At 37.0% G+C, this 21127-nt stretch overlaps 6 protein-coding genes across 8 annotated transcripts; 2 read left to right on the top strand and 4 right to left on the bottom strand.

Annotated features, from left to right (window-relative positions):
- Nucleotides 1-239: 239 nt before the first annotated feature.
- On the bottom strand, nt 240-3749 carry LOC127243058 (uncharacterized). Its single transcript, XM_051262909.1, has 5 exons — nt 3104-3749; nt 1942-2105; nt 1429-1594; nt 742-851; nt 240-646 (listed from the first exon to the last, which is right to left on the bottom strand). The coding sequence occupies exons 1-5, from the start codon at nt 3173-3175 to the stop codon at nt 514-516; spliced, it is 645 nt and encodes a 214-aa protein (XP_051118866.1). The 5' UTR covers nt 3176-3749; the 3' UTR covers nt 240-513.
- On the top strand, nt 3736-6825 carry LOC127243057 (TOM1-like protein 2). Its single transcript, XM_051262908.1, has 3 exons — nt 3736-4316; nt 5204-5479; nt 6201-6825. The coding sequence occupies exons 1-3, from the start codon at nt 3819-3821 to the stop codon at nt 6561-6563; spliced, it is 1137 nt and encodes a 378-aa protein (XP_051118865.1). The 5' UTR covers nt 3736-3818; the 3' UTR covers nt 6564-6825.
- A 1955-nt stretch (nt 6826-8780) lies between these two features.
- On the top strand, nt 8781-10764 carry LOC127243068 (11S globulin seed storage protein Jug r 4). The gene is made up of 4 exons (XM_051262921.1): nt 8781-9167; nt 9269-9525; nt 9620-10057; nt 10193-10764. Exons 1-4 carry the CDS (start codon nt 8870-8872, stop codon nt 10601-10603), a joined length of 1404 nt encoding a protein of 467 aa, XP_051118878.1. The 5' UTR covers nt 8781-8869; the 3' UTR covers nt 10604-10764.
- A 770-nt stretch (nt 10765-11534) lies between these two features.
- LOC127243101 (11S globulin seed storage protein 2-like) lies at nt 11535-13364 on the bottom strand. Its single transcript, XM_051262967.1, has 4 exons — nt 13055-13364; nt 12719-12966; nt 12239-12637; nt 11535-12063 (listed from the first exon to the last, which is right to left on the bottom strand). Exons 1-4 carry the CDS (start codon nt 13332-13334, stop codon nt 11680-11682), a joined length of 1311 nt encoding a protein of 436 aa, XP_051118924.1. The 5' UTR covers nt 13335-13364; the 3' UTR covers nt 11535-11679.
- Nucleotides 13365-14167: 803 nt separating this feature from the next.
- Nucleotides 14168-18051, bottom strand: LOC127243122 (protein root UVB sensitive 2, chloroplastic). 3 transcript variants are annotated; one of them, XM_051262996.1, is made up of 10 exons: nt 17897-18051; nt 17645-17770; nt 17047-17135; nt 16856-16940; nt 16681-16740; nt 16491-16584; nt 16264-16361; nt 16003-16182; nt 15145-15276; nt 14168-14714 (listed from the first exon to the last, which is right to left on the bottom strand). In XM_051262996.1, the coding sequence occupies exons 1-10, from the start codon at nt 17906-17908 to the stop codon at nt 14298-14300; spliced, it is 1293 nt and encodes a 430-aa protein (XP_051118953.1). In that variant the 5' UTR covers nt 17909-18051; the 3' UTR covers nt 14168-14297. The 3 variants fall into 3 exon arrangements, with proteins under 3 accessions (XP_051118953.1, XP_051118954.1, XP_051118955.1); XM_051262997.1 differs by having other exon boundaries at nt 15154-15276; nt 17897-18049; XM_051262998.1 differs by lacking the exon at nt 17897-18051 and having other exon boundaries at nt 17560-17697.
- A 1292-nt stretch (nt 18052-19343) lies between these two features.
- Nucleotides 19344-21074, bottom strand: LOC127243016 (uncharacterized). Its single transcript, XM_051262848.1, has 6 exons — nt 20934-21074; nt 20742-20836; nt 20532-20632; nt 20039-20108; nt 19609-19652; nt 19344-19527 (listed from the first exon to the last, which is right to left on the bottom strand). Exons 1-6 carry the CDS (start codon nt 20944-20946, stop codon nt 19431-19433), a joined length of 420 nt encoding a protein of 139 aa, XP_051118805.1. The 5' UTR covers nt 20947-21074; the 3' UTR covers nt 19344-19430.
- Nucleotides 21075-21127: the final 53 nt, after the last annotated feature.

Here is a 21127-nt window from a genome sequence, read left to right as displayed (position 1 = left end):
GATATACTACAATATAACAGTACATGATGTGGCCGACAGTGCATATATTATCATATAAAAACAGATAATACACTATAAATAAAAAATAAAAATAAAAATAAAAGACGGAGAAATAGAAAAGCAATACATGACATTGCTACGATTGATTTCAACATAATACATTTTTTAATACAAAATATTTATATATTTTTATCTAACGCATTATGTGTTGTGTTAAATACTTTAAATTAATATCACGAAATAAGAGAAGCTGGAAACTGCCAGACACCTATGATTATTTGAAGCAAATTCAGGATAATGTGTATGTTGTGCAATCAACCTAATGAACCAACCCCGGCCCGCATCAAGGTTCCTAAGAATAAGACTATATGAATCCCATATTCTCTATTATGCAAGCAATATTAGTTTTATCCAACCAAAAGTGTGCAACCAAGCAAAATGTTAAAGAGTTCTGTGAACTTATTCAGCTTACAGTGTGCAGCCAAGCCAAGCAATGTTAAGAGTTCTGTGAATCTAATCATCTTCTGTCTCTCTACCGTATCCTCGCACCGGGCGGGGCTGTGTTATGCTCTTTTGATACCTTTCCAGTTCATCCAAATCGAGTTCAACTTCTAAGAGGGCTGCATCTTCCTTCATGCTTTCAGCCCTGAAAGAAAGAGGGAATATCAGAGTGAGTGATCACATGCACAATTTTGCATTACCTGTTACGGATATTTCGGCAGATTTTTCATAGCTACTAACGAGTTCTCCACAGGCCCGTGATCTGTAGAGCTCCGAAACCAGTATATGGCTCTCCCAATAGTTTTGTCGTTTATTATAAGCCGACCCAATGTTCGGCTATCGAGTGTTTCCTGACGAATACCAACAAGAGGCAAAAAAATGTATAAAATGGCTGCTTAATTGAAAATACATGTTTCCTAAAGTATCTATAAATCTGGTTCAATTGATTAAACTTTGTGGCTGTAATGGAAGTGGATCAGGTGTTTTCAATCAAATTTTCTATTGCATCTCTAGTAGAAATTTCCTTTGAAAAATAAAAAATAACTGTAACAAGCTCAATCAAGGCTTCCTTGTAAAGATCTAGGCCTGTCAATGTTTCGAATCCGCTAGATTTTTTAAATTGTTCACCTGGTTCGACTTGATTCCAGTTTAGGTCATGAATCCGGATTCAAATTAAGGTCGATGTATAAATTCCATCAATATTTGAAAAAAATCCAACAATTAAATTTAATTGATGGGTATTTTCAATTCATTCCTATAGGTTTATCAAAACTAGAAATATAAGATCCAAAATCATATAAAAAGGATTCGGGTTCGGATATGGCCCAAATCCATTTGAGGTTCCGGATCCGGAAAAATTATATATAGGAGCTAATTGACAGGCATATAAGGATCCCATCGTGAACATATAACTTAAAAGGCACATACCTCGGGCTTTTTGTTGTCGGTAATTACCCAGAAATGGTGTTTTTCAAGGTAGAAAGGGTCTTCACTTCCATCTGTACATATCATCAACCGTTCTCCAAGAGCAGCAACTCTACTTACAGAGTCAGAGGACATGCGCATGACTATGACATCTCCAACACGAATCCTTCTATTAAAAGACGTCGATAAGTTAATCAGAAACCAGATCACAGACAGCAGCTAACAATTACTTTCTTCATTTTATCATAAATGTTTATATGGGTAGTAAATTGACTTCTGGATTGATTCACCAGTGCATTTAAAATCTGTAGGATAAAAATGTCTCCTTTAGTTCTATGAAAAGGGTTTTCTCTAATATTCTATTTCTATGAAAATAGTTTACTAGCTCAAACTCAGCAATGCACAAAGTAATTAGAAGTCACAAATCCAATCCAATGAATTATTATAAAGAAGATGATAGAGAGAAAATCAGACAACTTCAGTGATCCGTTGGGAGTTGTATAGTGCAAATCGTACCTATTATCTACCCTTGGAAGTTTTCGAACAAGAAGAGTTCCACCTAGCATCCCTCCAATATCTTCCTTTTTATCAAAATGAAAGTCGGTCAATCGAGATCGGAATAGATATGAACCGAAGGTTCCTAGAATATGAGGTTTAACTATTTGACTAGTTGCAACGTCCTGCAATCATAGAAATGAATGTCTCATGAATGTGATGTAACCAAAATCATAAGAATGAACATATGTTATATCCTCCGGCTCCGAGGATCCCATTAAAGTATAGTAAAAGCCATCACACATTATATATACATGTGTAAGTGCGCGCGTGTATATATATATACATGAAGCTCTGAAATGCACTGCGCTGCAAATCTGGATACAAGAACGAATTCTGAAAGCATTTTATCCATTCATATTTATCAGAGTAAAAGAATCTTAACCAACACGAACAGAGGAGTTTGAAGAAAAAGAAGAAAAGATCTGATACATAAGAATGGCAAACAAAACAATAAGAACCAAGTTAGGTTGAAGTAGATGCTGTCTTATTATCTCATACCCCACCTGTAACGTTCGGTTTCATGTTTCCTATAACATGGAGAAATGCTAACTATATTTTTCACATTTACCATCACAAAAACCTTACGTTTAACCATTTGACCCCTGATGAGTCAAGCAAAAGTTTCTGGACGGCACATTTTCTTTATTACCTCAACAGGCAAACTACTTTGAGATCAGCAATGTGTAAGGTCAAAAATAGCCATCTAGAGCATGGATATCAATTTAGAGCAAGCTTCTTCAAATTAAAATGGAGCACAAAATCACAAGAACTGTGCGTAATGTTTCAATATGGCTACCGAAAAATCGAAATAAAGAAAATAAAGAGCTAGGCAGAGACAAGAAAAATAGCTTGCAATGTGTTGTCTATAGCTAGTCATCAAAAACTTAACATGAAGAACACAGAGCATCACACTAAATCCATAAATCAAATAAAAAATGGAATTGGCAGCAGCAAACACATTTCAAACTTCGAATAAACAACATTAAGAAAGAAGTAAAACGTACAAATCGAAGAAAAAAAAATAAAAATTCCGCGAACAGAAGCAGCACATGCGCATCTCTTCGAAATCTGAAGAATGATATGAAAATTCATGAGAACTGTAGTAGGAATAAAGCATTACCCTATAAATGCCGGTGAGAGCGTAATCTAATCTGAGAAAAAAGTAGCGACACCACGTTAGGAACGAAACCATTATTCCAAAGTTGAGCTCTCACCAAATGCTTGCACTTCCTGATTCTCTTCTCCCTTGCTTCTTCTGCCTGATCGTTCGTTGGCCAGAGGATTTTGGCTTCTCTACTTCATCCCGCCATGTGCAAATTGAAACTAAGTTGAAACAAGCAGTAATATATATATACACACACAAATATATACATACATAGACGGTTATTTTCTCTCTCTCTCTCTCTCTCTCCAATTAAATTTTGTAGAGCTCTCGGATCGAATTTAACATCGGACCGGGTCGGGTCGGAAATGGGTCGGACCGATTCGCTACCTATGGGTCTAGGGTAGTCCCGGATCTAAAATATTTCCTATTTTGAAGTGAATTAATTAATTAAGACTAAGATACATTTTGACCAGTAAGAGTAGGAAAAGTTTACGACGCCAGGGAATAAATAAATCCACACCGTTCGTGGTAAGAACGCGCATAGTGGACGGTGCAGATCTTCCAGGCGTTAAACTCCATGGATCTCCAAATATCCGTACTCGGCGACGCCACGCGTACGGCGTATATCTGTCCCATCATCAACCAGATTTTTCCACAATCACTTTTCACAGAATCGTCAATACCCAAAATTCGATCGAACAATCGCAGGAAGAAGTCGAGGAGAAATCTCATGGAGAAATTGGATTTATCGAAGCTGAAGCTGGCGGGGGAGCGGTTGAAGACGAGCGGCGCGCAGATGGGGAGAACAATCAGCTCTAAAATGAAGGAAATCCTGCAAGCAGCCACACCGGAGTCGAAAGTCGTAGACGAGGCCACATCGGAGCGCATGGAGGAGCCAAACTGGGGGCTGAATCTCCGCATTTGCGCCATGATCAGTCGAGAGGAATACGACGGTGCTGAGATTGTGAAGGCGATTAAGAAGAAGCTGGTCCTCGGGAAGAATCCTGTGGTCCAGAGCTTAAGCCTCGATTTGCTGGAAGCCTGCACTTCGAATTGCGAGAAAGTGTTCTCCGAGGTGGCGTCGGAGAAGGTGCTCGAGGATATGGTGAAGCTGATTGAAGATCCGAGGACGGATCACGGAGTTAGGGTTAGGGCGATGCAGCTGATTAGGGCTTGGGGAGAGTCAGAGGATCTCGAGTACCTACCCATTTTTCATCAGACATACATGGTTTGTTGTCTTCTTCTCTTTCCTTTCAACCATGGTTGCTTAGTTTAGCTTTAGACTCCATGAATTCCTGAAATCTGAGTTTTAACTCGTTATTGAGCTTGATCGAATTCATCATTCCTTAATATTTTCTGCTCATGTCTAAGAATGGAGTAGCAACCTGTTTGAATAGTCATTGTTAATGGAGTCAGGTTCCATATATATTTGTGTTTTGTTAATAAAGAACAAACTAAGTCCCACGTCAGAAGAAACATATAATTCGTTATAAGATAACGAGTTGCCCCAATCACAACACATGACTTGTGTAAAAGCTACTGTATTGTGCTAGCGTTGAATCGGGGATGATGGATACATAAATGTATTATGCAATGAGAGGAATTTCGAATGGTTCGAAGTTCAAATGCTATGAAAGTTTTATCTGTGTTTGACTATGATTCTGTTCAGAGTTCTGTTTGGGGTTGATTTGAGTTTTATTTGAGTTTGAGTCTGATTCGATTCAGAGTCTATTTGCGTTTAGGTATGTCTATCTTTGAACTTTTTTGTCAAACTCAAGTGATAACGATTTCGAAGTTCAAATGCCATGAAGGCTCCCTATGTGTTGTCGCCGTTAATCAGGGGTTTCTTTCTGCGTATGAAGCTAGTTTTTGCTTTGGTCCACTAAATCATCTGCTTATTATCGAATCTTATAAAGATTCGGTGTATCTATGAGATGATCGTTTCCTCTCTTCCGTAATATCTTTACATGTGTTCTTATGGCTATTCAATTTAAACTTTGGTTTTTCTTCCTGGGAAAGTAAAGTGAAATGATGGCTTGAAAAATTCTGCATAATCGGAAAACTATGGTTCAATTGAGGATACAAATGCTTACTTTATTTGGGTAATTTTTGCAGCTCATGAAATCGAGAGAAATTCCTCCACCCCAACATGATGGAAGTGTACCTTCTGCGCCGCACAACCTGGAGTCTTATCTTGGTCAAGAGCAAATTGCACCTCCTGAGAGATATCCTATTCCGATAGCAGGTTCAGAGAACAATGAAGATGCCACTTTCATCGGTTATGGATTTCAATCAATTGAAGAGAAGAAAGAGATTCTTGTTGTGGCCCGAAATAGTCTTGATATTCTATCAAGCATATTGAATTCTGATGCTGAACCAAAATCCCTCAAGGTAAAATCTTCATATCCCAATTCTAACTTGTGAAATTTCTATGATTTGCGCAGAAATTATATCTCCGCTACTCATCAATAAATACAGGACAGATTCTTGTTAGTAGTATTTAATTTTCATCACTGTTTCGTAAATTCCTAGATCCAGGACAGAATAAATACAACCTTCCACGAAATCAATCATTTCATTTTTCATTCAAACTGGACTGTGAAAATTTGTTCATGATCGGATAAAATTTGTATTAAAGTGCTATTCTTGTTAGGAATTTTGTTTGTATTATGTTAGTATTTTATGGTTCTCTTTGGGGAGAAGTTAATGTTATTATCCTACTTTTATGTTAGTATGTTATGGTTCTGGTCTTATTTAAATAAGATCCTAACTATACATATCTATGGGACCCTAATATTTATGTTTTTGTTTTAATAGTTTTTAGGTTGAAATAGTTGTATAGAAAATAGGTATTAGATTCGATGTTTTAGAGGGAAAAATGATAACCCGAATAGTAAGAAAATCAACACACACACAAACAATACACCTTATTTCTCTTACATTTGAAACCTTCTGAGGTAGTCAACTTTCTCGATTACGCTACCCTATCTCATTGAAGATCCTGTGATCCAAATGGTCTGTTTGCTAATATCCAGATAAACTGTACCTGTATATTTGTCTAATAAAAGAAACAGGTAAATTGAAGGGTTTGTCGCTACTTTTTGTTTTGCAGGATGAACTGACAACAAGTATGTTGGAGAAATGCAAGCAATCTGTGCCTTCTGTTCAGAGAATTGTCGAAACCACATCTGATGATGAAGTAATGCTCTTCGATGCTCTAAACCTCCACGATGAGCTTCAGGCTGTCATTTCCAAGTATGATGAACTCGCTGCTGCACTGGAATCTGGACAGCCAAAAAGCCATAACGTCGAAGAAGAAGTTGCCGGTGACTCCAATACAACTGAATCTACTACTACTACTACTACTATGTCACAACTGAGTGGTGGGCACAGCACGACAGAAATGGCAAACTACACAAAAGTGAGCAGCAGTGAGCGAAATGTTGACGGAGATGGCGCTGATAAGAGCAGGTGAGTGGCATTGCTTTTCTAGGCAGGTTTGTAATTAATTATTAATGGTTTGAAAGGTTGTTTTCATTTTACATACATACATATTGATACATAGATGTTGGTATGGTATATATATATTCAACCTATGTAGGGAGGCAAGTTTGTTTTGATGGGGTGGATGGATGGATGGATCTAAACTAGTTAAACCTCTTTCTTTCTTTCTTTCTTGAGAATTATGGTGTTCTGTTGTGCTGTTTTTATCCCCAAATATCATTCCATTCAACAGATTTGATGTTGCTGTTGCTGTTGCTCCATACTTGTGTTTAGACCTGTTAACCAACCGAACGAATCGAATTTTACGTATTTGTGTTCCAATGTTAATGATTGTGAACAAGGTTCGCGTTGGTTCCTTAAGCATTCGAGCTTGTGTTCTTGATATAAGCTGGTTTGAGCTCATTTGGAAATTTGGACAGGGGATTGCACTTGTTTTTTTTGTTTTTTTTTTAATACTTCCTTCATCTATTCATTATTTTTCATTTATTTTTAGTACGGAGATTTTAAGATTTTATTAAAGTATAATCATATGAGATATATAAAGACAATTTTGATTTTAGTATTTTAAGATGTTATTAAAGTATAATACATATGAGATATGTTAAAGACAATTTTGTCTCGAAGTAGACAAATTAAAATAGAAAAATGAGAATTTTGAGGGCAAGGAGGAAATATATAATGTTTTATTTATTTATTTTTAATTAATAATTTTATATATTTATTTTTTTTACCTAATTTTTGCAGATAAAGTTTGGATTTGTTCGTTAATCGAACAAGTCTATTTATATTATTCAGCGGCTATGCTTATTTACTTAGCGCAAAAGCTTAAGTTGAATCGAGTTAGTTCACGTACGTCTTTGTTCATGAATTACGGAGTATTGTTCTTATTACATGGACTTGCAGCTGCTATTCATTATTACCTATTACTATTTTTATTGCATGGACTTGCCGCTGCTATTTTCCGTTACAGTGTCTAGTGTCATTTTTACTGGAGATATAAAAATTTAAATTTAGGAAAATTATAATTAGTAAATAATTAAAAATATATTAATAAAAAAATAATAATTTTATAATAAAAATAATTTTAAATTCAAATTAAGATAAATAATTAGTATAATTAAAATTTAAAAAATTATAAATAAAAAATTTTTAAACAGAGATTAATATGTACAATTTTTTTCAAAAAAAATGAAAATAACAGGATAAATACAATATACATAAATAGAAATGTGAATACGATAAGTGAGACGGAATAAGTATTTTTTATGGATGTATTTGTTTGAAAGATTTTGAAGAATTTCTACTGTTCAACAAATTTTTATTTTTAAAAATATCCAATCAAATATTTTTTTTTATAATTTTTTATATTATATTAAAAATTTATTTTACTATTACATAAAATACTTATATTAAGTGATACAATATTAATAGGGATAATTTTATATTTTTGTTCTTGAGGAGTACTATTATAAATATAATATTAATATTAAAAAAATTACATTTAAAAAGCGAATGAACGTCTTACTTAAGGATGAAAAGAACATACAGTATGGCATAGAAAATTAATTTCATATTTAAAATATTATATCAATCAAATAATTATTTTAAATATTAGTATTATATTGCGATTGTAAAAAATTAAATTAACCTTAAAAGAGTATTTACTCCATTCGTCCAATTGAAAGATTTTTTCAACTTACTTTATATTATATAAATATCGTTATTTTTATATCACACAGTACTCACGGGGTATTTTCGTACTAATATTAAAAAATTTACGAAACTATAAACTTACAGGAACGGAGCGAATATAATATTAAATTGTAACGGGGCTCAAAAAGTATCATATTTATACTTTATTAAAAAAAAAAAAATGTGCAGAGATAATAATATTTATTAGAATTTAAAATTATATCAAAAATTAAAAAATCAAAATAAAACACCCAAATATTAAAGCGGTAAAGAAAATGCACCTTAATAATAAAGCCAAGGCACCAGAAACAGCATCAGAGCCTGTTTACTGTACTGCACTGTAGCATCCTTCCAAAGACACCTGCCCCTCCACAAGGCCCTTATGTGTAAGCTCATAAGACCTCACCCTCCATGCACACCGCAACATGGCCACCCCTACCCACGTGTCACCCCCGCACCCTCCATCTCCCACTATAAATACCACCAGTTTCCACTCGCCGCTTCACACCCACAATCAATTGATCAAATCAAAATCAAACACATCAGTAAGTAGAGAGTTGTTTGTTGTTACCATTCTTGGCCGCCATGACCAAGCTCTGCTGCTTCCCAGTGCTGACCCTCCTCTTCCTGCTCAGCTTCACCTCTGCAATTCGAGAACGAGAACAGGGGAGATGGCAGGAGGGTAGCTGCCAACTCTCCAGCATCGATGCTAGGGAACCTTCCTACAGTCTCCAGGCTGAAGGAGGCGTCACTGAGTTCTGGGACTACAACAATGGCGAATCCCAGTGCGCCGGCGTCTCCATCCGCCGCCACCGGATTCAGCCTAGAGGTCTCCTCCTGCCGCTCTTCCACAACGCCCCTGTTGTTTTCTACGCTGTTCAAGGTAACACTGCTGATCATATGATAAAATCGATTGATCACTCAAAAAATAAGTCATATAATCCAATTGAATTGATGGTGGATACTTTAATGGTGATGATACAGGCAGGGGACTGTACGGAGTGCTGATTTCCGGTTGCCCTGAGACCTTCGAATACTCGCAGGAGGAAGAAGGCGAGAGAGGAAGAAGCCAGAGGTTCAGAGACAGGCACCAGAAGATCGAACAGTTCCGTGAGGGAGACTTTGTTGCTGTTCCTCAAGGCGCAGCTCACTGGATCTACAACGATGGCGATCAGGAGCTTGTTCTTGTTGTTTTCCACCACAATTCCAATGATGCCAACCAATTAGACCAAAATCCGAGGGTAATTGAACTGCTAAATCAAAATCCCTATCCATCAAAATCCTCAAAATTCAATACCCAAACTGATTCGATTCGCTGAAATTTTGTTCCACCAGTCGTTCTTACTCGCCGGAAATACAGAGAACGCGCAGCAGCGGCCACAATACCGGCGGGAGAAGAGCGCGCACGGCCAGCAAGAATTCGGAAACATTTTCAGAGGATTTGATCTTGAAATTCTGGCGGAAGCATTCGAGGTAGGTCAGAAGACGGCGAGTAAGCTGCAGAGTGAAGACGATAGCAGAGGCCACATTGTTTTGGCTGAGAAGAACCTTAAAGTAATCCGGCCGACTTACCGGCAAGAGGAGGAGGAGCGCCGCCGCGGTAATGGACTCGATGAGACTATTTGCACCGCCAAAATCAAAGAGAATCTCGACAAGCCTTCACGCGCCGACGTCTACAACCCACGCGCCGGGCGATTCTCCACCTTCAACAGCCAAACTCTCCCGATCCTCAACCTCATCCGCCTCAGCGCCGCCAGAGGAGTTCTCTACAAGGTAGAAACCCTAATTTCAAAAAAAAATCTACAAAATCGCAACAATTCCAAATCAAATCCCCAAATTAACAACGCAATCACTTCCAATCGAATGGAAACAACATGAACTCACCTTAATTCAATCGACGATTCGCAGAACGGCATAATGGCTCCGCACTGGTACGTGAACGCCCACAGCACAATCTACGCGACGCGCGGCGACGCCAGAATGCAGATCGTGAACCACAGGGGACAGGCGGTGTTCGAAGGCCAGATCCGCGAGGGAGAGGTGGTGGTGGTGCCGCAGAACTTCGCCGTGGTAAAGAAGGCCGGCGAGAACGGATTCGAGTGGGTGGAGTTGAACACGAACGAGAACGCGATGATCAACACACTGAGCGGACGCACGTCGGCGATACGAGCTCTGCCGGTGGACGTGATAGCGAACGCGTACCAATTGCCGAGGGAGGAGGCGGCGAGGCTGAAACTCCAGCGGCAGGAGACGCTGATTTTCAGCGGCTCCGGCGAGAGGTCTGAGCGAGGAGAAAGAGGAAGAGTTGCATCTGCGTAAAACCGTAATTAGGGAGGGCTTTTTGGACAATAATAATAATATAATAATAATAATAATAATAATCACTGTGCATTTGTGCATGACTCTGTACTGTACGTATGTGTGTATATGCCATGCTGCATGTGATGTGAGTGAATAATAAGTCGCCTTGCGCTTTTAAATTTTTTTTTTTTTAAAAATCGATTTCCATATTACGGATTTTTTGCAAAATTTATTATTTATCAAATATTTTGTTCTCATTATTTTTCTATTATATTTTAAAATTAATTTTATATTTAAGTACTATTTATATCGTCTTAGTTATTTTTATTCAAAATATTTTTTACTATTCAATTCGATTTAAACGAATGAGTTGATCAAATTAATAATTTTACCCCTCAATACTTAATTTCAAATAAAATTAATTTTTACAAATCACTTCAAATATATATATCACTTTTGAAAAATCATTTGTTTTTTCAAAATCACTTAATGAATACTATAAAAACAATAATATTAATTAAAGTATAATTTTTATAAAGATCAAAATAATATATTTTATTAATACTACTAATTAGATTCTCCATTTTATTTTCAGTGTAATTTTCTGCACATAAAGAGTATTTTGTATTTATTTTTCCAATCAATACAATTATTGTCACTATTAAATTTCCAAAATATCTTTTACATAATTATGTAATTTTTATTTCTACTTCTACATTAAAATATAAATACACACTTAATTTTTTGTTTAATTAGGTAAAATAAAAATAAAAAATTAAAATACTGCAACATGATTTTTTCTTTTATTTTTATATTAAAACAAGTAAATTTTAAAAATTTAAAAATTTTCTAAAATACCCAACGATTTTATTATTTTTCGATTTTTATTAATATGTTCTAAACATAGACAATTTACTTGATATAAGAAAAAAGTAATATTTATATTCAATTAACAAAAAAAGAGTGCCACCCTTTTATTTCTCCTCATATATTACATGCATGCACGCATTATTAATTCAGGAAAAACGCACGCTAATTTTTCCTAGGTACAAGCATCAAAGCACAGGGTACCATCGTCTTCCCCACACTCTGATTCAGTCCCGCCTCTGCCGGCGCGGCGACATCAGAACGGTCTGGCCGCCGCTGTTCATCTTCAAGCTCCGCGCCTCCTCCGGCGACATCTTGTACGCGTTGGTCAGAACATCCACCGGCATCGCCCTCATCACCGAGGTATATCCCGCCGCCTCATTCCTCATCGGCCACCCCGACGTCTTGAACGACACCCACTCAAATCCGTCGTCTCCGGCACGCGCCGCCGACATGAAGTTCTGCGGCACCACGAACATGTCGCCCTCCTTCACCATGTCGCTCATCAGAATCTTCCCGTTGTTGTCCGCCACCTCCACCTGGGCGGCGCCGCCGGTCACGTAGACTACGCCGTGCCCATGCATGTTCCAACCGGGGCTCAATAAAGCGTTCTGCAAAATCCCTAAATTCAATCAATTAGGGTTTCTGAAATCCCCAATTCAGTCCATTAGGGTTTCTGAAATCCCCAATTGCTGTCGATTAGGGTTTCTGAAACACCCAAATTTCTGTAAATTAGGGTTTTGAGTTAAATCGGGGACGACGGAGAAGATGATCGAAGATAATTACAGGGAAGAGATTGCCTTTCTCGGCGCTCATGTCGATGTAATTAAGAATGGCGAGCTTGTTCCGGTCGACGACGTTGAGTTTTCCTGCCTGGCGGGAGGAGATGTCGGCGTCGCGGCGGTTGTCGAGGGCGGCGCGGATGGTCATCGAGCAGAAGGTTTCCTCCAATCCGTTGGAATTCCGGCGAGCCTCCTCGTCGGGGAAGACGAACTTCAACGGCTCCTTTGGGATGATGCTCAGACCCCTTTCCGCCTGCTCCTCCGCCTGCATCTTCTCTATGATTTCCGGCCGGACATTGAAAGCCTCCGCCAGAAGCTCCGCGTCGAAAGCCCGGAAAATGTTCCGGAAATTTTCCTCCTCCTGCTTTCCGGCCGCCGGAACTCCGCCGGCGAGGTAAAACGCCTTTAAAACAGGTCGATCGGAATCAGAGGTGAAAATTAATTAGGGTTTATAAATTAATTTTTAAAATGGTTAATTGATTACTCTGAAGTTCTGGTCGAGCTGATTGGAGCGGTGGCTGAGATCGTTGACGGAGACGGCGACGAGTTCTTCATCGCCGTCGTTGTAGCAGAAATGGACAGCTCCGGCGGGGATGGCGACGACGTCTCCTCGCCGGATGCGATGGACCTTCTGGTGCGAATCCCGGTCTCCTCGCCGAGATTCCGATCCGGCGGGGAGGTCGTGGAACGTCTCGGCGCAGCCTGGCAAGGCGACGCTGATGACCGCCTGGCCTGAAAATCATCGATCCGCCATTGATTCCGGCGATTAAAAGCTTGAGTTGCAGAAAAAAACATGGCTAATTAAAATTAAATTAATTACCTTTCTCGATGTAGATGAGACGAGGATAGGGCTGATAATTAGGCAAGGAGAGCGCCTTAGGTTTAAGCACATTTCTCATGGCGCCGACGCCGGCGCACTGGAATTGCTCCGATCGTTCGTCCCAGAGCTCGGTGGAGCCTCCCTCGGATCGGAAGCTCCGGCGGGGCTGGACGGCGTCGAGTCGGCGGAGGCGGCATTGGCGGGCCTCGGAGAGCGCGAGTGCGGCGGAGAGGAGGAGAGAGAAAGTGGAGAGAAGAAGGAGAAGTCTGAGATCCGCCATTGTTGAGACTCTGAGGAGTTTGGGGAGGTCCGGGACCAATTTATAGTGGAATTGTGCATGAAGAGTGGCAGAAGTTAGAAGACACCTTGCGGGTGAAGGAGATGAATAAATGCATACGTGGCAGAAACGAGGCTTCGTTTGCTGACACGTCGACATTCATGGAAAGCACACATCGCCCGCCCCACCGTGTACAACTTTCTATGCCTAACGTACAATTTCACTAAGATTCAAGAGTAATAATAAAAGTAGGTATGGGCGTTCGGATCTGACCCGAGAGATTGAATTCGGGTTAGTTTGAAAATTGGATCGCTATATATGGATTGAATTTAATACTTAAATTTCTATTTAAATAATATTTTATAAATATCTTTAAAAAATATAAAATATTTTTTAATTATTCAATTATTCAGTTTTTTTAAAAAAATATTATATTAAATACTCTATCCGTAAAATAATTATATTAAATACTTCATGTTTCATTTCAAAGTATATTTTTACTGTTTAAGTCCATTTTTTTTATTTATTTATTTTTTTTGTCTATAATTGAAAATTATTTTTAATAAAAAATCATATTTATATCTTTTTTTTTGTAAAAAAAAATTAAATTTTAAGTGCAAAAATTAAAAATACATTTTTACATGATGGAATATTAAATAGCAAAATTGTAGTTAAAAAAATAAAAAAATTTGTAATAAAATGTCTAGTGTAATATTTAAAAATAATAATAATAACAAAATTTTCAAAATTATTGCTTAAACGCTAAAGAGAACGAATATTACCTCTAGCAATATATCATCAAAATAGTAAAAATAAAAAAATAAAAAAATAAAAAATAAAAAAATGAAAATAGCATGAATTGATTGATGAATACATCTGCTGCAATTATCAACGTTGCAAAACTTGTAACAACATTGAAAATGGCGAAGAATTGCAATGTTCTTCCCTAACAGGAATCACGTACCCCTACAAAGCGAATCGACATCCCGTCCCGTCGAGGAACCGGTCGGTGTGCCATCCCTTCGACTGTAGCTCCAACAAGAACGGCTCCAACATGTCATTCATTCTTCCATACGCCTCCCGGATAGCATCTCCGCTCGGCAACTTCTCAACCTCAGCAGCGTACGCGGCAACAAGCCATCCCTTCAAAGCGTCTTCGCCGGTGGCGCTGCGCTCCAGTATCATGTCCGTCCACTTGATTCCCGGGCGCAGAATGAACTTCTCGCCGGGGAGGATTTCTTTAGCTCTGTGGAGCTCCGATGGCTTCAGAGCCGCGTGTAATGGCCTGCCCACCTTCACATTTCCGGCTTCTGCTATTAGGCGTCCCGGGAATATGAGATCTTCTTTGTATCTTAGATCAGCAGGGCTCGATACTCTGCCAGTCTGGTGGAGAATCGGTAAAGAGTTATAAGATTGTTCCTGGAAATGACGACGACGACTAATAATATATATATATATATCTGTACTTCAAATTTGATACTCCCCTTCGTGAGCTCGTTTGACGTATACAAGTTTTAAGAAAAATAGATAAAAATTGATAAAGAAAAAGTAGGTAAAAATATAAATTTTTTCTTTTTAGGTTAAAGAAAAAATAGAAAAAATTGGTATTTTTTTACTAAAAAAAAACGAAAAATAAATTTGGATGACAACTAAAAAAAGAAAAGTAAAAAAAAAAATTGAATGACATAGGAGAGTACTTCTTAAGGTAAAAAAGTAGACAAAATAGTATTTTTTTTAATTAAAAATGAAAACGAGTATAAATTTAAATTGACAACAAAAAAAAGTTAAATAAGAATAAATTTGGATGACTGACAGGTATAACCTTTAAAAACTCGGCAACAATCATGGCCGTTCGCTGCGGGTTTAGCGTGTTCACCGGAGTTGCCCTCATCTCTTCTCTGACACAGTATATGTGAACCAAGGAAAGCAACGGTCCAACAATAATCTACAAGATCGACGACAGGTGAAAAATCATCTCCGGTAGATATAAAATTCGGTAAATATGTTTTTAATCTACACAGTTTCGTAAAAATATTATTCTATATACACATAACAATAAAAATCAACAAAATACAAACAAAACATCATTTCTTATAATACTTTCACGATTCTTGATATCTAACATGAAAAACACCTAAAACTATAAGTACTAAACAAACAGGCTTTCCTGTATAAAATTTACATAAGTTTATTACATACATATCTATTCTATAAAAATTCAGAACATTCTATTTCCTAATTGCAATATTATTTCTAAATTTTTTGTAAAATGGTGGCGACAAACAATGCAGGAACGATGAATAATATCGCCAAATACGATAGAGTTCACCTTCATATTACTATAACCCTGAAAAGTTTAAGCCCATTGCTAGATGGCCGCAATCAATCGCCCAAAAGATAGATTCATTCGATTAAGAATAGCATGCATGTGAACTAATGATAAATTTATATAATATGTATCATTATTTAGTTCAGTAATATGAAAAAAATAAATTAATTAAAATATATTCAGAGAGGCATAGCAGGCACCAAAGATCAATCGTATATAGCAATCCTATTACATTCATAAAGTAGGACTAAAAAATGTTGAAGCATTTCGAGCGAAATTCAAACATATCTTAAACTTGATACGAGTTATCTTAGCATAAAATGTGCAGATAGATTATGGTACCTTTCCCTGCATTGACGAACAAACAGTCGAAGCCAACTGTATTCCTGCTCCTATTCCGAGGACGTTAAACAGAGTGGAAATTGCTTCACCTTTAGCAAAAAGGTCACTTAGATTTCCCTCTTTCGCAAATGAAGAATATATGGGCAATCTCGTCGCTCGTGCAGCAACAACCGCCATTCCCTGCCAAACAGAGACTTCTTCTCACCGCCTTAACCATAAAATGTTAGAAGCAGATAAATAGAAAAGGAAAACTCAACTAACCTTAGCAAAATTGCCAAGCCCGGCCATTTCAAGAAATAAGTGCGGACATAAAGGTGAAACTACTTCCAGACCAGTACCAACGTCGTAAAGAATGTCAGCTGCAAGTGCAAAGTTCGTTCTTAAAAAAATTCCATAGCAAGATAATCAAACGTAATAAAATATAATCCCTCCGACTAAAACAATTAGACAGGATTGAGAGGCTATGCAATTAAGGTAACATATCAGACCAAAAATCCTCCAACTTTTAGGTTCTGAGTCCATTCTTGCACCCAAATTGCTACAAATTATCTTTCCGACATGCTGCATTCCATCTTTTAATATCTGCAGTTAGTTAAAACAATATAACCGACCCATAACAGGAAGAAATTAACGAACCATTTGATGGATTTTACCGAATTATAGATGATAGACACTTACCCAACTCACAGCAGTAGCCTGTGCAGGCGTAGGTCGTAAGCCTGCAGCAAATAGAAGAGACTGAAAGGGATTAAGTAACCGAAACACAACCTTACAAGAGTGGCAAATTTGCATAAAAAAAGAACAACAATGTCGGACTTTATCTATCATTTAGTATAGGAGCTTGGAAGAAGACCTGAGTTGATAATACAGATAATGTTGCACTTGTGAAGTGTTGCAATGCCCGGAATTGTGTGTATCTAAGATATCCCTCACTAACACTGCAGATGTAAGAATGAAATATCGAATTTCAATTCATAAAACAGGAAATAATCCGTTCCGGACAGAGACTTCTATACAGTTATATATGAAAAGACACTATCTTACCTATATGGGTAACCGGACGGGAGGAATGTACTTATAAATGAATCGACCATTCTTCGAGAGGCAGGTCTGGAATCATCCACTATTCTCACCTGAATTCAATCAATACCGAATCAAGATTGTGCGGCATGCCATAAGAAAAGGTCTAACATTGTTGTAGAGATACATATTATGTGGTGAAAAGCAAAGCTACCGGATCCTCGAAAAAACTACAATCTAGCAATGTAACAGGTTCTTCCCCTAGCCAAACTTCAGAAGTTCCTTACCGAAATTTTTACACCTTCAATTCAACATATCCAATAAAAACATTGGAAATCTAACAGCAATTCCATGAAAATGGCACAACAATTAGGTCAATACATATCGAACACAATTTCTATTATACACTAAGTCATTGTGAAGTCCTAAACCCTAAACCCTAAAACAGTAAGAATTTCAAATTTCCAATTGGAATCTCCAGAAAGCAGAACGAACTGTAACAAAAACACCGCAAGAACATCGGAAACTATATTTTACCTAAATAATATCACACAAGCAACTGTTCGTTTTAGAAACTTGAACAAAAGAATTCGAGCTAATAAGTGTTAAAACCGGGGCGCACAGAGAGTTGGCCGTCAGGTTCGAACTGAAAGCGGCGAGAAACCGAATCCGCAGACTCAATCCAACACACCGGCGGCGGAGGCGCCGCCGGATCATCTGGTTTCTTGCTTTGCATCTTTAATTTTTCCTACAGGGCGATAACACCGGAACAAGGCCAACAAAAAGATAGAATTACAGTTCGATGCAAAAAATAAATTACATAAAAATTGAAATTCAACGAAATGGAAAAAGCAAATGGCAGAATCAAGTATACCAAAAGATCCATGGATAAGATGTTGAAGAAGTTGCTGCGGCAGCCGCCGTGAACGACCCAAGCTTGAAACGGCGAACTACCGATGTGAAGAGAGTAAAACTCAAATTGTTGTCCCTGTCATAATTATCAATTTGGTCCAATTCAAAAACAATTATGAATTACTGTTTCACTTTGATGAAAATTTATTAACGAAGTGGTTCAGTAGGATTGAACACCGACTGTGTTGGATGAGTGAGTGTCCAAGCAGCCAATACCGGTGTTGATTAACCTGCATTTTTTACTATTTTTCATATAATCATGTAAGTCATATTTATTATCATTTTTATTTTTCTATTAAAATTATTTGATATATATATTTATAATTAATAAAAATATTTTTTATAATTATTTAATAATATAAAAAATATATAAAAATAATAATATATTAATATGTATTTTTAATAATCATTATTATATATATTTTTAAAAAATTTATAGTAAAAATTTTAAAATATTATTTTAAATTAATTATTTTATAAATTATAAATTAAATTTATTATTCAAAATAATAATCCTTTAGTCCTGTATAATTAAAAATATATTAGTGAAAATAATTATCATATAATATAAATAATTATAAATTAAGATTAAAATAACTCGTTAGTTTAATTAAAATTTTAAAAAATTAAATTATAAAATATTGTGTAATTATTTTTCCAAAAAAAAAAAGTGACAGGGGACGTTGATGGACAAAAACGACATTTTAGTCTTGTAATTGAACCCCTATCATTTTAGTCTCGTAAGTGGAGCATGTCGCAAACTAGTCCCATAAATGAAAATTTTTTGTTGTTTTAGTCCTCCGACACCGGAGACGCCCGCATGGTTACGCAAAAACAAAAAACATTGAATGTGTTAACTTAACAATTTTTTATATATATTTTTTGATCAATATTACAAAAACTAAAATATACATACACTCACGTCATATCTAGTATACACACTCACGCGTTGCTTATGTGATATTGTTGCTCATCAACCTCGTAGAGCTCAAAAACAAACTAACAGTTTGCGAAATTAGTTCAATTATACTCGTTTAAGTTCGTTAAGAGCTCGTTTGTCAAGTTTAACGAGCCAAAAACAACATAAATTTTAGTTCATTATGTTCACGAGTTTGTTCGCGAATGTTTGGTAATATTTATAAAAAAATTAAATTAATAATTTTATATTTAATTTATTTTTAAGATAAATAAAATCAAAAATTCTCTTAACGATCCGAGCCAAACAAGAAAGGTATTATCACAAGTGCTACAAATATTGTCTTCCGGGTGGCGATCGGTCCATTGACATATGTACGTATGCCGAGCCCCACGGGTCATCTTCTAGGTGTTATTCGCATTGATGCTACCGGGCTTCTGAGTTTTCGATTAAAGGTATATACTCCGTAATTTAAATTATGACGTGAAATACATACATAAGAGTGAGCATATAGGCTGATCATAAATCAATCTGTGTATTGTATGGTACAAAAAAAAAAGCATCAGAATACACACGTAGCTCAAACCAAATCAGGATCATCTTCATAGTCGAAGTCAGCTTCGGCCGACTGCCTTCGCTTCACGTCTCTTGGCGCTCTCCCCTTCTTCGGTTTCCCACTGCAACCACAATATAACATAGACTCTTCAAACACAATGTAGTTAAAGAATGAGACGACGAGGAAGTTATAGAATGCTTACGGTCCATTGGCTGGTACACCTCCGTCTCTAACAATTTCCTCAGCCTGATATATATATATATATACACAAGATAAAACTTTGATCAAACATGGGTTGGCTTAAAAATCTTCCGGGACAGTTTTAGACGAGATCCCAGAGTAGTTTAAGGTCTTAAAATGTTGTAGATCATTTGTTCAGTTGATTTCAACGACAGTCATCAAGAAAATGTAATATTCAAGTAAATCACCATTGTGGCATTCTACAAAAGCTCTAATATTGAATATTTTGACAAAAAGATCAACACGACATCAAGCAAAGAAAGCGAAGCACTGAGCAAGCATAGAACACAAGAAAGACACACACAACATCTCTCTCTATCCAAATCCCTAAAATGATATCTTATGATTCCATTATATGTACAGAAATAACAGGGTGCAAGTAAAGTTCATACGGCTGGTGAGGTGACGGACGACAAAGAGAAGAGCCTGTCTTCAAGCTGAAACTTCCTCGAACGTTTCAAGCTGCACAAGATCAAAACACAGTAAAACCATTATGTCGTCACACTACCTGAGAAAGAAATCAAAAGTGAATTCAATACACCAATCTGCAGCAATGACTTGGTGCCCTAATCAAGATTCAAACTTTTATGTGAACAAGCTTATTCAGTTTCCGCTCGAATTGTTTAAGGAGCTAACATATCAACTCAAAGTAACTCAATAATGCTCAGTAAGGCCATGAATTTTATGTTTTTATTATATTTTCGATAAAATCAGCATATATATATATATATGTGTGTGTGTGTATGTATATACATTAATCAAGATTCATTTTCCACCCTAACGAACTTCATGGAGCAAAAGCAATTTTAATCCATTGTTCATTAAAAACTTAGAGTAAGAGCAAGGAAATCAATGGAGGAAATTCAACTCGAAGAAACTAATTACAGTGTAGTGCTCTTTGAAGAAGACAAAAACCCTTCAAAACCTTTCAAGACATTGCCACATTGGCTTGGATCCTGTAAATAACTCGTCTCCATATCATACACCTTCAATAAAAAGGAAGAAGAAAGTCATTTCAATGAGCATCACGTATGCACATTGAAAATTTTCTGCAAATAAGCTCCGAAAAAATGGAGAATCGTTGTCAGTTGTCACCTGCTTTTCGATGCTCCGGAGTTCGTCGTGTAGCCTCGACCTTTTGCACAAGAGAGCTCCGAGCATTGCAGTAGGACTCGAACCAGTGCGTTGCCCTAGAAAGATTGACAAAAAAACTTAGCACAAATTCAGCATACAACATCCGGAAATTCAAGGAAATATAGCGCTTCACGATGCGAAAAGATATTCTACCTTCCGATTCCATGTCGAAGTTCCAAGAATCACGTTTCAACGCCGATCAATTGCAGTATTGCTTCTTCTTCCCCGTCGCACCCTTCGATCACGAACTGGAACTGTAATTGTGGATCGCAAACGACGACGTTTTGTAGAAATTTCCCAATCCTCAATTTTCTCTCAGAAGAGACAAAATGACAATTTTGTCCCGC

This window comes from Andrographis paniculata, unplaced genomic scaffold (assembly GCF_009805555.1).
Source record: "Andrographis paniculata isolate CXL003 unplaced genomic scaffold, ASM980555v1 Contig89END, whole genome shotgun sequence".
NCBI lineage: Eukaryota > Viridiplantae > Streptophyta > Magnoliopsida > Lamiales > Acanthaceae > Andrographis > Andrographis paniculata.
The sequence above is the reverse complement of the archived record's forward strand: the minus strand, read 5'-3'. Positions and strand labels throughout refer to the sequence as shown.

What these genes read in the sequence shown, in the direction of transcription:
- LOC127243058 (XM_051262909.1), bottom strand. Translation starts at nt 3,175, where the DNA reads ATGGTTTCGTTCCTAACGTGGTGTCGCTACTTTTTTCTCAGATTAGAT. An exon ending in CCGACAACAAAAAGCCCGAG is followed by an intron (nt 852 to 1,428) that starts GTATGTGCCTTT and finishes GGTATTCGTCAG; the next exon opens with GAAACACTCGATAGCCGAAC. An exon ending in CACGGGCCTGTGGAGAACTC is followed by an intron (nt 647 to 741) that starts GTTAGTAGCTAT and finishes TCTTTCTTTCAG; the next exon opens with GGCTGAAAGCATGAAGGAAG.
- LOC127243057 (XM_051262908.1), top strand. Translation starts at nt 3,819, where the DNA reads ATGGAGAAATTGGATTTATCGAAGCTGAAGCTGGCGGGGGAGCGGTTG. An exon ending in TTTTTCATCAGACATACATG is followed by an intron (nt 4,317 to 5,203) that starts GTTTGTTGTCTT and finishes TAATTTTTGCAG; the next exon opens with CTCATGAAATCGAGAGAAAT. An exon ending in CTGAACCAAAATCCCTCAAG is followed by an intron (nt 5,480 to 6,200) that starts GTAAAATCTTCA and finishes TTTGTTTTGCAG; the next exon opens with GATGAACTGACAACAAGTAT.
- LOC127243068 (XM_051262921.1), top strand. Translation starts at nt 8,870, where the DNA reads ATGACCAAGCTCTGCTGCTTCCCAGTGCTGACCCTCCTCTTCCTGCTC. An exon ending in TGTTTTCTACGCTGTTCAAG is followed by an intron (nt 9,168 to 9,268) that starts GTAACACTGCTG and finishes GTGATGATACAG; the next exon opens with GCAGGGGACTGTACGGAGTG. An exon ending in CCAGAGGAGTTCTCTACAAG is followed by an intron (nt 10,058 to 10,192) that starts GTAGAAACCCTA and finishes GACGATTCGCAG; the next exon opens with AACGGCATAATGGCTCCGCA.
- LOC127243101 (XM_051262967.1), bottom strand. Translation starts at nt 13,334, where the DNA reads ATGGCGGATCTCAGACTTCTCCTTCTTCTCTCCACTTTCTCTCTCCTC. An exon ending in TCTCATCTACATCGAGAAAG is followed by an intron (nt 12,967 to 13,054) that starts GTAATTAATTTA and finishes GATGATTTTCAG; the next exon opens with GCCAGGCGGTCATCAGCGTC. An exon ending in AGAAAGGCAATCTCTTCCCT is followed by an intron (nt 12,064 to 12,238) that starts GTAATTATCTTC and finishes GGGATTTTGCAG; the next exon opens with AACGCTTTATTGAGCCCCGG.
- LOC127243122 (XM_051262996.1), bottom strand. An exon ending in AACCTGACGGCCAACTCTCT is followed by an intron (nt 17,136 to 17,644) that starts GTGCGCCCCGGT and finishes GATTGAATTCAG; the next exon opens with GTGAGAATAGTGGATGATTC. An exon ending in CCGTCCGGTTACCCATATAG is followed by an intron (nt 16,941 to 17,046) that starts GTAAGATAGTGT and finishes TTACATCTGCAG; the next exon opens with TGTTAGTGAGGGATATCTTA.
- LOC127243016 (XM_051262848.1), bottom strand. An exon ending in TCCGGAGCATCGAAAAGCAG is followed by an intron (nt 20,633 to 20,741) that starts GTGACAACTGAC and finishes TTTTTATTGAAG; the next exon opens with GTGTATGATATGGAGACGAG. An exon ending in GGTGTACCAGCCAATGGACC is followed by an intron (nt 19,528 to 19,608) that starts GTAAGCATTCTA and finishes TTGTGGTTGCAG; the next exon opens with TGGGAAACCGAAGAAGGGGA.